This window comes from Cottoperca gobio, chromosome 10 (genome assembly GCF_900634415.1).
Source record: "Cottoperca gobio chromosome 10, fCotGob3.1, whole genome shotgun sequence".
In the NCBI taxonomy this organism is placed as follows: Eukaryota; Metazoa; Chordata; class Actinopteri; order Perciformes; family Bovichtidae; genus Cottoperca; species Cottoperca gobio.
The window spans coordinates 26,769,816-26,784,870 of record NC_041364.1 but is presented as its reverse complement, the minus strand read 5'-3'; the positions used below and the strand labels follow the sequence as shown (position 1 = coordinate 26,784,870).

General features: G+C 41.3%; 1 protein-coding gene across 2 annotated transcripts; it reads right to left on the bottom strand.

Annotated features, from left to right (window-relative positions):
• Positions 1-2,551: 2,551 nt before the first annotated feature.
• Positions 2,552-14,542, bottom strand: hars (histidyl-tRNA synthetase). 2 transcript variants are annotated; one of them, XM_029440984.1, is made up of 14 exons: positions 14,365-14,503; positions 12,556-12,920; positions 11,856-11,945; positions 10,374-10,493; positions 9,841-9,936; positions 9,346-9,471; positions 9,133-9,240; positions 8,966-9,064; positions 8,648-8,741; positions 8,007-8,134; positions 7,594-7,866; positions 7,393-7,509; positions 6,296-6,442; positions 2,552-3,299 (listed from the first exon to the last, which is right to left on the bottom strand). In XM_029440984.1, exons 2-14 carry the CDS (start codon positions 12,664-12,666, stop codon positions 3,240-3,242), a joined length of 1,569 nt encoding a protein of 522 aa, XP_029296844.1. In that variant the 5' UTR covers positions 12,667-12,920; positions 14,365-14,503; the 3' UTR covers positions 2,552-3,239. The 2 variants fall into 2 exon arrangements, with proteins under 2 accessions (XP_029296844.1, XP_029296845.1); XM_029440985.1 differs by lacking the exon at positions 12,556-12,920 and having other exon boundaries at positions 14,365-14,542.
• Positions 14,543-15,055: the final 513 nt, after the last annotated feature.

Genomic DNA, 15,055 nt, shown 5'->3' with positions numbered 1-15,055 from the left:
TTCTCTCTGAATGCTGGACAACATGGCACCTCATGGCAAGGAACTCTCTGAGCGGCTGAAAAAAAGGATTATTGCGCTTCACAAAGATGGCCTTGGCTATAAGAAGATTGCCAACACCATGAAAATGAGTTGCAGCACAGTGGCTAAGATCATACAGCGGTTTTCCAGGACAGGTTCCACTCGGAACAGGTCTCGCCAGGGTTGACCAAAGAAGTTGAGTCCACGTGCTCAGCGTCATATCCAGAGGTTGGTTTCCAAAAATAGACGTGCGAGTGCTTCCAGCATTATTATTTTAATATTGCTGATTATGGCTTACAGCTTAAGAAAACTCAAAAATCCTATCTCAAAAAATTAGAATAGTTCCTCAGACCAAGTAAAAAAAAAGATTTATAACAGCAAAACAAAATCAAACATTTGAAAATGTCCATTAATGCACTCAGTACTTGGTTGGGAATCCTTTTGCACGGATTACTGCATCAATGCGGCGTGGCATGGAGGCAATCAGCCTGTGGCATTGCTGAGGTGTTATGGATGCCCAGGATGCTTCAATAGCGGCCTTTAGCTCATTAGCATTGTTGGGTCTGGTGTCTTTCAGCTTCTTCTTCACAATACCCCACATATTCTCTATGGGGTTCAGGTCAGGGGAATTGGCAGGCCAATCGAGGACAGTAATGCCATGGTCAGTACACCAGTTACTGGTGGTTTTGGCACTGTGGGCAGGTGCCAGATCATGCTGGAAAATGAATTCCTCATCTCCATAGAGCTTTTCAGCAGATGTAGTGCTCTAAAATCTCTAAAATGCTCTAAAATGCTCTAAAATCTCTTGGTACACAGCTGTATTTACTCTGGGCTTGATGAAACACAGTGGGCCAACACCAACACTGCGGTCATCTCTCTTGGTTGTGCAGCGTTTCCTGCCACATTTCCCCCTTCCAACAGACTTTTTGTGGATGTGCTTTGAAACTGCACTCTGTGCACAGCTTGCTCTTTGAGAAATTTCTTTTTGTGTCTTACCCTCCTGATGGAGGGTGTCAATGATGGTCCTCTGGACAGCAGTCAGATCAGCAGTCTTCCCCATACTTGTGATTTAGTTTACTGAACCAAGCTGAGTGTTTTTCAAGGCTCAGGAAACCCTTGCAGGTGTTTTGAGTTAATTAGACGATTCAAGTGATTCGTTGAACACCCTACTAGTATACTTTTTCATGATATTCTAATATTTAGAGATAGGATATTTGAGTTTTCTTAAGCTGTATGCCATAATCAGCAATATTAAAATAATAAAAGGCTTGCAATATTTCAGTTGATTTGTAATGAATCCAGAATGTATGACATTTTTGTTTTTTTAATTGCATTACAGAAAATAAAGAACTTTATCACAATATTCTAATTTTCTGAGACAGTCCTGTATATGTATATATATGTATATATCCCATTTGTCTATGAAATGAGACAATTTCAAATGTCTGGATTTTGAACTATTGGTTTGTAAAAACTAAAGATATTTACTTTCGTGAATGAATGTATTGTCATGTTATATGGTGATAATATATTCACCTCATTTATGTCGGTATGATTCTGTTTGAGAGGACTTTCATCCTTTAAAAAGAAAAAGGTTGGATTTAAGTAAATTTAAATCCTATTGTAGATTGCTTGCTTGATTTCCATTACACTTTATAGTGATAATCATGCCTACTTGTATTGTTAAATTTGTGTATAAATAAAGGTTGTGTAGATCGGAAAAGATTATTTAAAAAATGATTTCCTTTCCCGAGCATTGTAAATTACCCATAATGCAGCAGGTAGTCATGTTTTCTGATATTATACCCAATATGTTTTGGACTGTGGAGTATAAACACTGTTAATATGATCGATCCATATACCATAACTAGGGCTGTCAAATTAGCGCGTTAATTTCGATTAATTAATCACAGAAAAAATAACGCAACAAAAAAACTAATTAATCGCGCTTAGATGGCCCCCCCCCCCCCCCTCGTCAACATGATGAAGTGGATGAGAAAACGTTACTTGGCCCATTGAATGGAAAGTTTACATTTAATAAACTCCCGGATGTAACTGTTGATGCTCCGTTCTATGAGATTCCTGCAGCAAAGAATGTTCGAACCATCGGAGAACGTCAAGCCTGAAATATCACCTCAACGCAAAGCACTTAGCCGCTATATTGTACACAAGAGGCTGTGCGACCTCCACTCTGTAGGTGTGTCGCCGCCCTTCGCGAAGTACAGCAGAGGAGGGAATGCGAATGGCAAAGCAAAAAAATCATACTTTATTTTTTTTATTGATTTATCTATAATTTCGCAACCCCCCTGCAGTACCTCCGCGGACCCCCTGTTGAAGACCTATGGTTTAAGATAATTGTGGCAAACAAGATATTGGAGAAATAGTATGAACTAAAAGACATGTTGACTGGTTTATAATGCTACTCATTGATTCAATCATCTTCCAAAATCCATTTGAATATTTTTTAAATGATTCTCACAGCAAATATTGAAATATGCGATTCATTTAGATTAATCAATCACAAACTTTGTAATTAATTAGATACATTAATTATTTTATTTATTTATTTTAATCGCTTGACAGCCCTATTTAACACATCAATGCCTGCAATAAAATAAAGCCAAACCAATAAATAAAACTACAGCACTCTACATGGCTTCATACTAATAAAAAAGGTAAAGTAAGTTAAACACATTTGGAATTGGCCAACATCACACTGTAAACTAAGCATGTCAATCATCACAGCAGCTGCTTTTTTAGTATTGAGCAGAATGATGAATGTGTTTATTTCAGACACTTACAGCCATCTATACAAGTACAGATGAACCTTGTTTGTTAGGGGTTGAGATGAACTGCAGCATGTGATGGTTCAGGCAGGGAGTAAACGTCTACAACACAAAGCATTTGTGAAGGATTGCCGCTCTAAAAATAGATTTAGCCAATTCATTTGATTACGACCAAACTGCTCTGCAGCAACTTCATGGAGAATAACAACATCAATGATCTGTTGCTCAGAGCAACAGTGTTATACAGTGATGACACTGAAGTACATGCCTAGATGTTGTTTTCTAATGACAGGGTTCCCTTTAAGAAGCACATTATGTTAACACACTGCCAGTTTGTGTCATTGCGAGAGTGCTCATGTTGCACAAGGAGTCTGTAGAAGAGATTATGCAGAGGGTCTGTTTGGAAGTGGTGTGGGTGGAGTTAGGGGTTAAAGTCTAGGCCTCAGAGGTCCTCCTCCTGATCTCATCCATCAGATCTGCTCTAGACATATCAACCTGTGGGGAGAAGACCAGACAGAGAGGTTAGTCCTGCAGCCCGACGCCAGCACATGTGTCACCAGTTGATGTCGGCAGAGAGAGAGTGCAACACTTATGTGACATAACTCCACACATCTCAGTTTTACACGTTGCCTTCTCTATGTTTTGATGTGATGACTTAAGATTGGTGGCGCACCGATGCAGCAGCCCGAAGCTCTTTTACAAATCCAAAATATTGTCATATTGGCACAGTTTTAGTTTTCTTTGAGACTAACTCTGCCATGTTTCATCACGCCTAAAAACACATGAACTCTGCCGTGCGCGTCTTCCCACCTCTACTAAAGTGTCCTTCATGCTGCCGGCCTCGGCTCAGCAGTAAATACAGAACGTTCCGTCAGTCTGTTTATAAATAAACACTTAATCACATTATTGCTTATTACTAATGTAATACAAGTGGAATTTAGGCCATGACGGCACAGGTTGCTTCTTTTTCATTTTCCAGAACATGTCATAATGCTACAGGTGCATCTCAATAAATTAGAATATCGTGGAAAAGTTAGTTTATTTCACTAATTCAATTCAAAAAGTGAAATTCATATTGTATGGATTCATTACTCAAAGTGAAATATTTTAAACCTTTATTTGTTTTAATCTTGATGATTACGGCTTACAGCTAAATGATAACCCAAAAATCAGTATCTCAGAAAATTCGAATATTGTGAAAAAGTTCAATATTGTTGACGGTGTCACATTCTAATCAGCTAATGAACTCAAAACACCTGCAAAGGTTTCCTGAGCCTTTAAATGGTCTCAATCTGGTTCAGCAGGCTTCACTATCATGGGGAAGACTGCTGACTTAACAGTTGTTCAGAAGACAGTCATTGACTCTCCACAAGGAGGGGAAGCCTCAAAAGGTCAGTGCTAAAGAAGCTGGCTGTTCCCAGAGTGCTGTATCCAAACATATCCATAGAAAGTTGAGTGGAAGGGAAAAGTGTGGTAGAAAAAGGTGCACAAGCAACAGGGATAACCGCAACAAACCATTGAGAGGAACGTCAAGCAAAGGCCATTCAAAAACTTTGGGGGAGCTTCACAAGGACTGAGGCTTGAGTCAGTGAAGAGCCACCACGCACAGACTTATCCAGGACATGGGCTACACCTGTCACATTCCTCGTGTCAAGCCACTCCTGAACCAGAGACAACGCCAGAAGCGTCTTACCTGGGCTAAGGAGAAAGAACAGTGGTCCAAAGTCCTCTTTTCAGATGAAAGTACATCAGTGTTTCCCCTACCATTGTCTTGGCAGGGCGCAGCGCACGCAATCGCCACACACGCACGCAATCCCCCGTCGCACGGTGAGCGCCGATCCAAAGCAGTAAATCTAGGGGAAACACTGTACATTTTGCATTTCATTTAGAAATCAAGGTCCCAGAGTCTGGAGGAAGAGTGGAGAGGCACAGAATCCAAGTTGCTTGAAGTCCAGTGTGAAGTTTCCACAGTCAGTGATGATTTGGGAGCCATGTTCTCTGCTGGTGTTGGTCCACAGTGTTATCTCAAGTCCAAAGGGAACGCAACAGTCTACCAGGAAGCTTTAGAGCACGTCATGCTTCCTTCTTCTGAGAAGCTTTTTGGAGATGCTGATTTCATTTTCCAGCAGGACTTGGCACCTGCCCACACTGCCAAAAGTACTAATGCCTGGTTTAATGCCCATGGAATCAATGTGTTTGATTGTCCTGCAAACCCGCCTGACCTGCACCCTATAGAGAATCTCTGGGGTATTGTCAAGAGGAAGACGAGAGACACGAGACGAGCTGAAGGCTTCTATCAAAGCAACCTGGGCTTCCATAACACCTCAGCAGTGCCACAGGCTGACCGCCTCCATGCCGCAGTGATGCAGTAATTCATGCAAAAGGAGGCCCAACCAAGTACCGAGTGCAGACACATGAACATACTTTTCAGAAGGCCGACATTTCTGTATGAAAAATATTTTTTTTATTGGTCTTATGTAATATTATAATCTTCTGAGATACTGATTATTGGGTTTTCATTAGCTGTAGGCCGTAATCATGAAGATTAAAACAAATAAAGGCTTGAAATATTTCACTTTGTGTGTAATGAATCCATATAATATACAAGTTTCACCTTTTGAATTGAATTAGTGAAATAACTTTTCCACGATATTCTAATTTATTGAGATGTACCTGGTTGGTTCTCAACCTTTTCTGCCAGCGCCCCCCTACCCATTGTCCAGGTCCCTTACCCCCCCCCATCAAATAAAATGCAGGCTAATTGTATTTCAATGCTTATTATTATTATTCTGTTTTATATTATTATTCTTAGTATTTATCATTTATATTACATATTGATTATATTAATTTTGTATTTAAATTCTTATATTATTTTTCTTGTTATTAGGCTGCTATATTACATTATTAATTCTCTGAGATTTAAGTTATATAATAACATTTCTAAATAATAATAAATATTCAAATAATCTGTTGTTGTTTTTACAGGGAAAAAACAAAGACATTTTATTCAGGAGTGTTAAACAGCAACAGTAAGAAGTTTGAGATTCAAACTTTAATCAGTGTCATGGACTGCAGCCAATCAGGGTCAGACATTCAAACTGTAACCGGTGTTAAGCACAGCAGCCTCAGAAATGTGAAACAATTTGCGCTCTTAAGTGATCCAACAATAAATGAGCACAAAGGAACAAGTCTGAGTCTTCTCCTCTGCTCTGTTTCGCGAAGGGCGTGTGTTTATGAATTACTAGCTCCCCCTTGAGAACCCCTGTGCTAGGCTGGTTCAGACAGTTTGCATAAAATCAAACCAGCTTTAGCTCCAACACTGGACTGGACCAGCAAAACCAGAAATCCACCCAACTGTACTGGCTGGTGGGTGATGATGCTGTAATGTTTTATTGTTATTTTTTAGATATTTTCATGATGCACACTTATTGTCCTTTCTGGGAGCAATCGAACAATAAAAACTTTAATTCATTAAAATGTTTTTGAGATACCTCCTCTCTGGTGGCCACGACACGGAGTTTCACCACTCCATCCTTCAGCTCCTGTTCCCCCAGTATGGCCACCAGGGGGATCCCAGAGTCCTCACAGTGCTGCAGCTGACTCAGCAGTTTGGGGTTCTTCTTGTACATTACCTCCGCCTGAAAACATCATGCACAAACACACAGCATTAGTCTTAATAATGAAAAGTGGTTTTTAAATGACAGCACTGTATCTTAGAACAGATCCAAACCAAAATATCAATATTTTAAAATACAGCCTTCAAAAAGATCTTTCCGAGTTACTCCCTCTCTCCCAGATCACATACTTCAAGCCATCCACCGCAAAAAAGTACCGACACTGAAACAAATGTCCACCACTGCCAGTACTAGAAAATATGACAGCAACACAAAGAAACTTGCCACTCATTTAAGAATGCACTGCCTTTATAGCCATAATGAAAGCACCCAATATATACTTGTCTTTTAACTTCCTGTCAACATAGAAAGTGGGTGTTGTAGACCCTTTTGCTTGTGATCACTTTGACCTCATTTTGATCAAATACAGAAGCAATTTTATAATCTAGCGTACAGCGTGAAGGGCTGACAGCTGGGACAAACAAGCAAACAAGTAACAAGCAGATAAATACACATTAAATCACATTGTGAGTAGAAGCAGATATCGGACACCGGTTGTAGCCGGACGGTTATCAGCTGATCAGTTTATGTGCTGCATGATGGGTTGTTGCACACACACAGTAACGTCTTAGCCCCACCCACAGTGTAAATTCACTAGTTTAGAGGAAACTCAATAAAAGATGACGGTACTGCTGGCACTTCTTAATGAAGACTTCCTCTTTAAAACATATGAACACACTGCACTACAATTGTCTAAAGCATTTGTTTTATTTAATTAATTAAGTTCCATGTTCTGTCATCTATTATTCCATTACTTTTCCTGATGTTTTAGCCGTGGCATCCTTTCAGTATGGAGATACTTTAGGCAGGTATCGACACACACACACACACACACACACACACACTGTGGAAGTGAAGAAGAAACAAAGCTCGCAATTTGTAACACCTGCAAGTCCAAAATAAACCGCACACACCTTAATGCCAGCATTCCAGAGCTCAGTGAGGAGTTTGAGTCTCTCCTCCAGCAGGTTCTTCTGAGCAGACGCCACCATGACCTGTACCTCTGTGGTACGGACCTTCTGTGCTGAGGCCTGAACAACACAGCACTGTTACAGTCTGACATCTACAACTTATCAATAAAACAGATTGTCTGACAGCTCTGAGCCGACCATTACCTCAGCCTTTTGCTCCATGATTGAGAAGATTCTCTCGATGCCGATGCTGACGCCCACACACGGCACTTTCCTGCCCTTGGGGTCAAACATGCCCACTAGGCCGTCGTATCGACCGCCGCCAGCCACGCTGCCCACGCTCACACTCTCCTCTGCACCTGACCCATTCTGGGCTTCAGTGGAGCCCAGAGCCACACCTGCCTGAGTCAGTACCGCCTCATAAATGATTCCTGTGTAATAATCCAGACCCCGGGCCAGACTGAGGTCAAACACCACCTGGAGATGATGGAGCAAAGATAGAAAAGGTACCAGGTCAACAGGGGACAAAAACAACAAAGTCAGAAGTAGAAGGTATGATGAAGTACATAAAAACAATGTCTTCACTGTAATTCTTTTTGCAAATAACAGCATGTCACCTTATCTGTGACCTGGAAGAGCTGCAGGTAGCTGAAGAGCAGCTTTATGTCAGACAGGCCAGCACAGGCCTGCTTACTCTGGGACATCCTCTGATCCTGAAGTAGGCGCTCCGCTAACTCCATTCCACCTGCAACATAAACAGCTTCCTCTTCACACATCCAGCAGAAACAGAACTACATTGATCCCTTGTGTCCGCCTCACGAATAAAGTCCAGTATTCACTCTCTAGCTTGGTTGAGGGCAGAGTGGGCTTGATGCGATCAGCTGCTGGAGAGCAGTTTGATGAGGGTGAAAGTTGTGAGCCATACAACCAACATAATGAGCAAAGAGGTTACAAAGCTCTGTGGAGCTGCAGTCTGTGGCTCTCATCACTGTCAGCGACTCCTAGTAAATATGCTTATTATTTTCTCTATTCATGCATTTATTGTTTGGAATTTTAAATTGGAAAAGAAAATAGTAATCAATGGCATTCACAATTTCCAAAAACTAAAGTTTACTTTTTCAAACTCATTTTTCCCATCCCACAGCCCAAAACCAAAAAGGTATTTAATGAAATGCCATAGAAGACGAACCGAAGCACCAATCATCACATTAGAAGCTTGAAGCAGCTGACAGGACAGGCTGTTGGGAGAAAGTCTCACCCTGCAAACTGACGTACTCTCCAATCCGGTCAGCAGCCTCCTCTGACAAGCCCTTCTCAGTCACCATCTCCTTCCTCACGTCCTCCCAGGGCATCTGTGTTTGGAAAACATAGGGAGATGAGTCAAAGCCAGATTTGGATGAATGACAGAGAGAAGGTAAAATAACAGAGGTTTCAGACCAACTATAAGCACTGTATGTCTGTTTAGTCTCAAAGTGTGGCCTTTGTAGAGCATGGTCTACACATCTTTCTCAATCTCCTAGAAATTAGTGCGGGGGTTTGCGGAATCTGAAAAGCTAGAAAAGGTATGTGCACATACCTTGTCCAGTTTATCCACTGTTGAACAGATGGTGCGGAACTTGTCATCTGGAACTCCACACACAGCAAACATCCCATCGAGGATGCGTCTGTCGTTGACCTGCACATGGAGGACGTGGTTACTGATAAAGTTTCATCTGGACATTTCACTGACTGGACATGACAAACCTTGATACGGAAGTCTCCGAGGTCTAGCTCACTGAGGATTTCATGGACGATCTTCAGACATTCAGCATCTGGAATCATGCCGTCGTACTGCCCCGCTATGTCAAAATCCTGAAACATTCATTCATTCAAGTGAAATAAACCAGCAAAGTTTCCAAAAGATCTAATAAGTCAGCCAGTAGGTGGAACGTGCTGATGTATCTGAGGATGACTCACACATTGGTAGAACTCTCGGTAGCGTCCTCTGGTCATAGCGGGGTTATCGCGGCGGTAGACTTTAGCGATGTGGTACCGCTTGATGTTGGTTATCTTGTTCATCGCCAGGTAGCGGGCAAAGGGCACCTGAAAGACGGCAGGTCAGGAACAACACTCTTTACAGACTGACAGAGAGAGACAGAGACAAAGAGAGAGAGAGAGAGAGAGAGAGATGGGCTTGTTTTCTGATCTAAAAGATCATTGTGTTCATTGCAGAGCGTTATGATATGGCTGCTTGTGAGAAGACAACATCAAACACTGACGCATTTTGTTAAATGAAATTAAGGTTTTGGAGAAAAACCTTTAAAGTCGATAAAATAGAATGTTCTCACTGTAGTCGGCCTTTAGCTAAGAATAGCAATGAACCCTAATGGAAGTAAAACACTCGTCTTGGGGGGGGGGGGGGGGGGGGGGGGGGGGCTAGGGGAAACACTGATGAGGAAGTCAAAAGGATACAGTGAGGTCATATCTGAGGGACAGCAGCTCTCCTCCTTGGTCCTTCAGGTCGTAGATGAGCTTGGAGTCTTCTCCATACTTCCCAGTCAATGTTTCCTACACACCACAGGAGATCACAAGGTAACATGTTTGAGATGTTTATGTTTTCAAACGTGTTCAAATCATAGTTCTCATGTGACGTCACGGCCCTTTGGGCCCTGGAGGGCACAACGAAGCTGCCTTCCACCTCACTGTTAGTCAAAATGTCAGTTGTTGTTCAATCGGATGCACAAACTGAAGCACAAGCCTGGCTGCGTTTCTACAGAACGGAGAAGAGATGGTGGATTTATGCGAGACAAGTCACGGCTCATTGCACTCCCATGCAACCAACATGAGGTAGCTAATTCGTCTACGCTTTGACGATGAAGAGTTCTTTGCTTGTGGGTTGTTAACGCTGAACCTTTAACATAGTACTGTAGCTATGCAGTTCCTAGCAGCCACGTGACTGAAAACTAAGAAATATGATTTTGTTTTTATTTGATATGAAAATCCACCTTTAGTTCAAAAACAGGCGTGTCGATGGTTTCTGCTCCGTGGCGTTTGAAGCAGCCGGTGATGGTGTTGAACACTTTCTCTCTGATGGCCATCTGCTTGGGGTTGTAGTCCCTCGTTCCCTGACAGAGAAAAACAATTGCTGAGTTTCATTCCGACTGTCAAGTGATTTTTCAAATGTTTCAAAGACATCTGTGAACTAGGTGTGCATCCATCAGCAGGGTTGTAGAGAATAAACTGGTAAGAAGTAAATCACTTAGTGTCAGTTACTGCTTATCATCATGTTAACTGAAGATGAAAAAATAAATGTGATTGGAGATATTCTGGTGTAAATTATAGGTAAAAAAAAAAAAAAAAAAGGCTCTGGTTATTGGGTTTCAGAAGTCATGTTTGCATGCATATGTATTAAAGGTTCAATGTGTAAGATATGCCAGAATTTAAAAACATTAAAACAATGAACTAACATTATTAACAGAATGTGGAGTGGTAACCGTGATGACGTTATGTCACAAATGTCTATTTCTAACAGCTAGCTGCGCTCCGTCCAGTCTGTAATACCACTTGTTCCTCTAGAGGTGACAGTGAGTCACTGTAGCTGCAGTCTGCCTCAGTACAGAGAGAAGAAGTACAGCTGCCTCACTCAAGCAGACTCGGGTTCAACATCACATCCATGATCCCTGCACGCTTTCATAGTTTGTTTTGGTTTCAGCAGCTTGGTTTAACCAAGCTGCACTGAACTGACTTTCAGACAGACAGACAGACGAGTAATAAATACACAGTAAATATATCAACACTAGAAAAGAGAGATATAGCTGTAGAATACAATCCACAATATAAAGAACTAAAAACTACAATAAATATGACAAACTACTACAACATAAAACATAAACAGGTTAACTATAGTTGTTTTTTTTAATAACTGATGGTTTTTTATGATTAATGAAGTTAGATTGTAACCTTTAAAATAACATCATATCATGGAGGAGATTGGCTTGCTGCAAGTCTTTATTTGGATGGTTTCTGCATTAATTACATTTGAATAACGGGGATCAGGTTAAAGGATTAAAGGATAGGTGCACATTCTACCCATATGGATTGTACATTGAAAGAGTTTTTATTCACTGGATGTTGTTTCAGGAGATTCAGCCCTGCTGTCTGTAGCCGTTTCCCATGCAGATTGAGATAGCAGCAAGAAGTGAAGTTACATGCCCTTGGAACATGTTGGGTGGATTTGTTCTTCAGAATGGGTTCAAACTATATGGAAGTCCTTTACACCAGACAGATCTGATCACAATGTGAGCCAGATTGCAGCGTGTGCGTTGTGTTCCTCCTTGTACAAATAGATATTCAAGATATGAAGATATCCAGATACAGATCGTATTGTACAACCAGGTGGGAATACTTTTTATTTTCTATTCAAACAGTCTTGTGCATGTACAGTAAAAGCATGCGTGTGTTTGAATACAGCAGCACTGTGGTCTTACCTTTGCAGTCTTGAGAACAAACTGGTGTTTGCCATCATCTCCTCCTATCCGAGCCTTCAGCTGCAGCAGTTTGGATACCTCTTCATCAATCTGCATTATATACACATAACAAATGTGTGAACACTAGTTTTCCTACATAAATGTCTTACTGCGATGGTCAACTTTAGCAGTAAACTTGAAAAACTACACACTAGGTATCGACCGATATATTATCTTAATATTATAATCACAAACTGTGACTAAACGTAGTTAAAAGTCTTTAAGCATACGTTTAATTAAATGCTGTAAATGACAATTTTTTGTGCATTGTTAGAGCTTTTCTTAAGTGCATCCAACAAGACAGTGACTCATATGCGCGGGACCACCGCCGGGTGAATGAACAGTCTGCTCTATAAACATCTGCTCTATGAAATGTCTGTACCCTCACTGCCCTGCAGTTTCTTTTCCTGCGACGGCAGAACGTCACCAAACATTGGTGTTTTTTCCAACTTCAGTGTAGAGGAGTGTGATGTTTATTGCAACTTCAGCAATATCGGCTGCCTTACGTTCGGAACACACCTCGCTCACCGGAGCGGCTTCCACTGCAGTCAGGGTTCATAGTGATTCCAATAATCGAAAAAATGCTGAGTATTTCAGCCGATAATCGGTCGATCCTAACACAGACGACATTTCATTACACACACCTCCAGCAGAGGCCTACCTGATCCACAGTGATCCCAGGGAAAGAATGCAGAGATCGGACACGTGTCGCAGTCCGAAAGCCCACCAGACCAGAGCAAGCACGAACACAAAACATGGCCAGCACGTTCATCCCACAGCATGCATAGAAAAAAATAAGTCCAGAAATTGGACAGGAAAAAGTTGTGGTATTGTACAGGGACAGCCACAGGAGCCAATCACAATGGTCAGTAGAAGTAGATCCAGGAAGTGAGTTGATCAATGATGTCCAGGAGGGATGGATTCACCAGACGGTGAGGTGGATGATGGGGATGAAGGGTAATGCAGGCCGAGGTCATCCAGGGTCCAACAGGAAGAACAGGAGAAAAGTGGTAAGCAACCCTAGCACTAGGGAGGGCAAGGCATGACGCATCATCATCATCATCATCATCATCATCATCATCATCATCATCACCACAGCGTGGAGGATAGAACATGAGATCACATGAGAGCAAGTCAACCAAAGAAGCCCCACACACATACACAGACACACACAGTGCATAGGGCATCTAGGGTGTCCAGAATTTTAAAACTTCTCACATTTAAAACCTTAGTTACGTGTTTATTTTTTTCCTAAAACAATTTGAGAACTGTCAATTATGAAAAGTTCCATTAAAAAAGTGTTTTTGTCTATCTTTTGTTAAATAATATTTTAATGTTTCTTAATGTGAGGCATCTGAAAAGTGTCTTTGTGATATTGGTACAGACACGCAGGTATCATACTGGCAATAGCATCGAAAGTATCTGCTGTAAAGGGCAACACACTGGGGCAGGGACATATATCCATGGTGAATGGTATTGTAAATGCTGGCTTACTGTCACATGGTCATGACTTAATGGTGTGAAATTCTGTTCCAATCAAACCACATAAAATGTATGTGGTGTGATGTCATATGTCATAAATGGTCGAATAGCATCTGAAGCTACACACTTTTAAAATGTAATTGTCACAGGTTCCTCCACATTTCGGACAACGCCTGCCTGCAAGTTATTGCATCAGCTAACCTATCCTTACACATTTTTGATACAAAATATAACATTTAAATGCATAAAGATAATATTAAAACCAATCGTGACAGAGTTGTCGAAAAACCTCCCTGTGCAAATAAAATGTACAAACGCTGTTTGGTTTTTGCTTCTGTCAATTCAATACAACTCGGATAGTTAGCACTAACAAGCTAGTCGACAGAACGAAGGAGGTTAGAGGTTCATTTTGAGGCAACTTAAAGATAGCGGTTAGCAGGTTCGGCTAGAGTGAAAACACTGGTAGGACAAAAGTGACAAACAGTCCCTTCTATCTGAAATGGGCATTTTTAAGCAGCTGATGTGGCCCCAGTACGTAGAGCATACAACATACTCTACTTATCGCCCACATTTAGAGCTATTTATTATTGACTCACTTATTACTGAACACGTACAATATAACAAGGGAAGTTTTATAAATGATTGACGTCTTCTTATTTATTCGGCACATAAATGTCAGAGGAAAAAGTTCCTAGTTTCAAAATAACAGCTGATTGATTTTATAATGGGAGTTTCATTCAAATGCGTAACAGTATTAAAGAAAGTGAAAAAAGAGAAAGTTAATCAAGTTTTTGGTCTGGGGATTTCCAGTTAGCCATACAGTAGGCTATGTATTATGTTCATCTAGCATTATCTTACGTGTATCGGGGCTGGCTGGCTAGCTACTAGCAACCCTGTTTTGTCACATCCCAAACGGACATGCTGTTCACCGCATGTTAACAAGCCTGAACTTCACCATTAAAGATCACTGCTTACTCTGAATACTGACCTGCTCTTTGCTCGCCTTCTCGGACTTTAACTTCCGAACGACTTCACCTTGGATTTGAATTGCTTCTTGTATCTCTGCCTTGTCTTCCATGACTTTTCATTAATGTATTTGCACCGCTACTCACACCTCCGGCAACCCTAGCTGTCAACATTAAAGTGGCGTAGGGCGGATACGGAAACACATCGTCTTCTTCTCTTGTTTTTTTTGGCGGATCGTAAATACCGCCACCTACTGTACAAGAGTGTGTAATATCATGTTATTTTACTGTTTATATATTCATGATTTAACTTATTTTAAATTCTTCTCACCAACCTTTAGTGACTAAAGACAGGAAATATTTGGTTCGTTTCTGGTCTTCCAAAGGAAAAGAATGGAAATATGCAACATTTCCATTCCTTTCTTCTTAATCATTGATTTTCCTTCTCCTTTTCCAAGTGGAACTGTTATTGTCATTTCCCTTTGCAATGCAATTCGCTTTTACCCCCTCATGTGCTGGCACCCAGCAGAACTACACCTCTCCATGTCTGTAAAAAACCATTCCAATTAGACACATCTCAGTACTCCACTCACCCCACCTCCACTTCACCATCCAACCTCCTCCATCTCACCATCCAGCCACTCCCCCCTCATCAGCTCACATGGGCTCAGGGCCAGATTGTTCTTAGACTCTGACCCGCCTCTGACCTGCGCC

Bases quoted from the DNA above. Each gene is read 5' to 3' on its own strand.
- hars (XM_029440984.1), bottom strand. From the start codon at position 12,666: ATGAACGTGCTGGCCATGTTTTGTGTTCGTGCTTGCTCTGGTCTGGTG. The intron at 7,510-7,593 runs GTAATGGTCGGC...TGTGTTGTTCAG, and splicing joins TCATGGAGCAAAAGGCTGAG to GCCTCAGCACAGAAGGTCCG. The intron at 6,443-7,392 runs GTGTGTGCGGTT...TGATGTTTTCAG, and splicing joins TCTGGAATGCTGGCATTAAG to GCGGAGGTAATGTACAAGAA.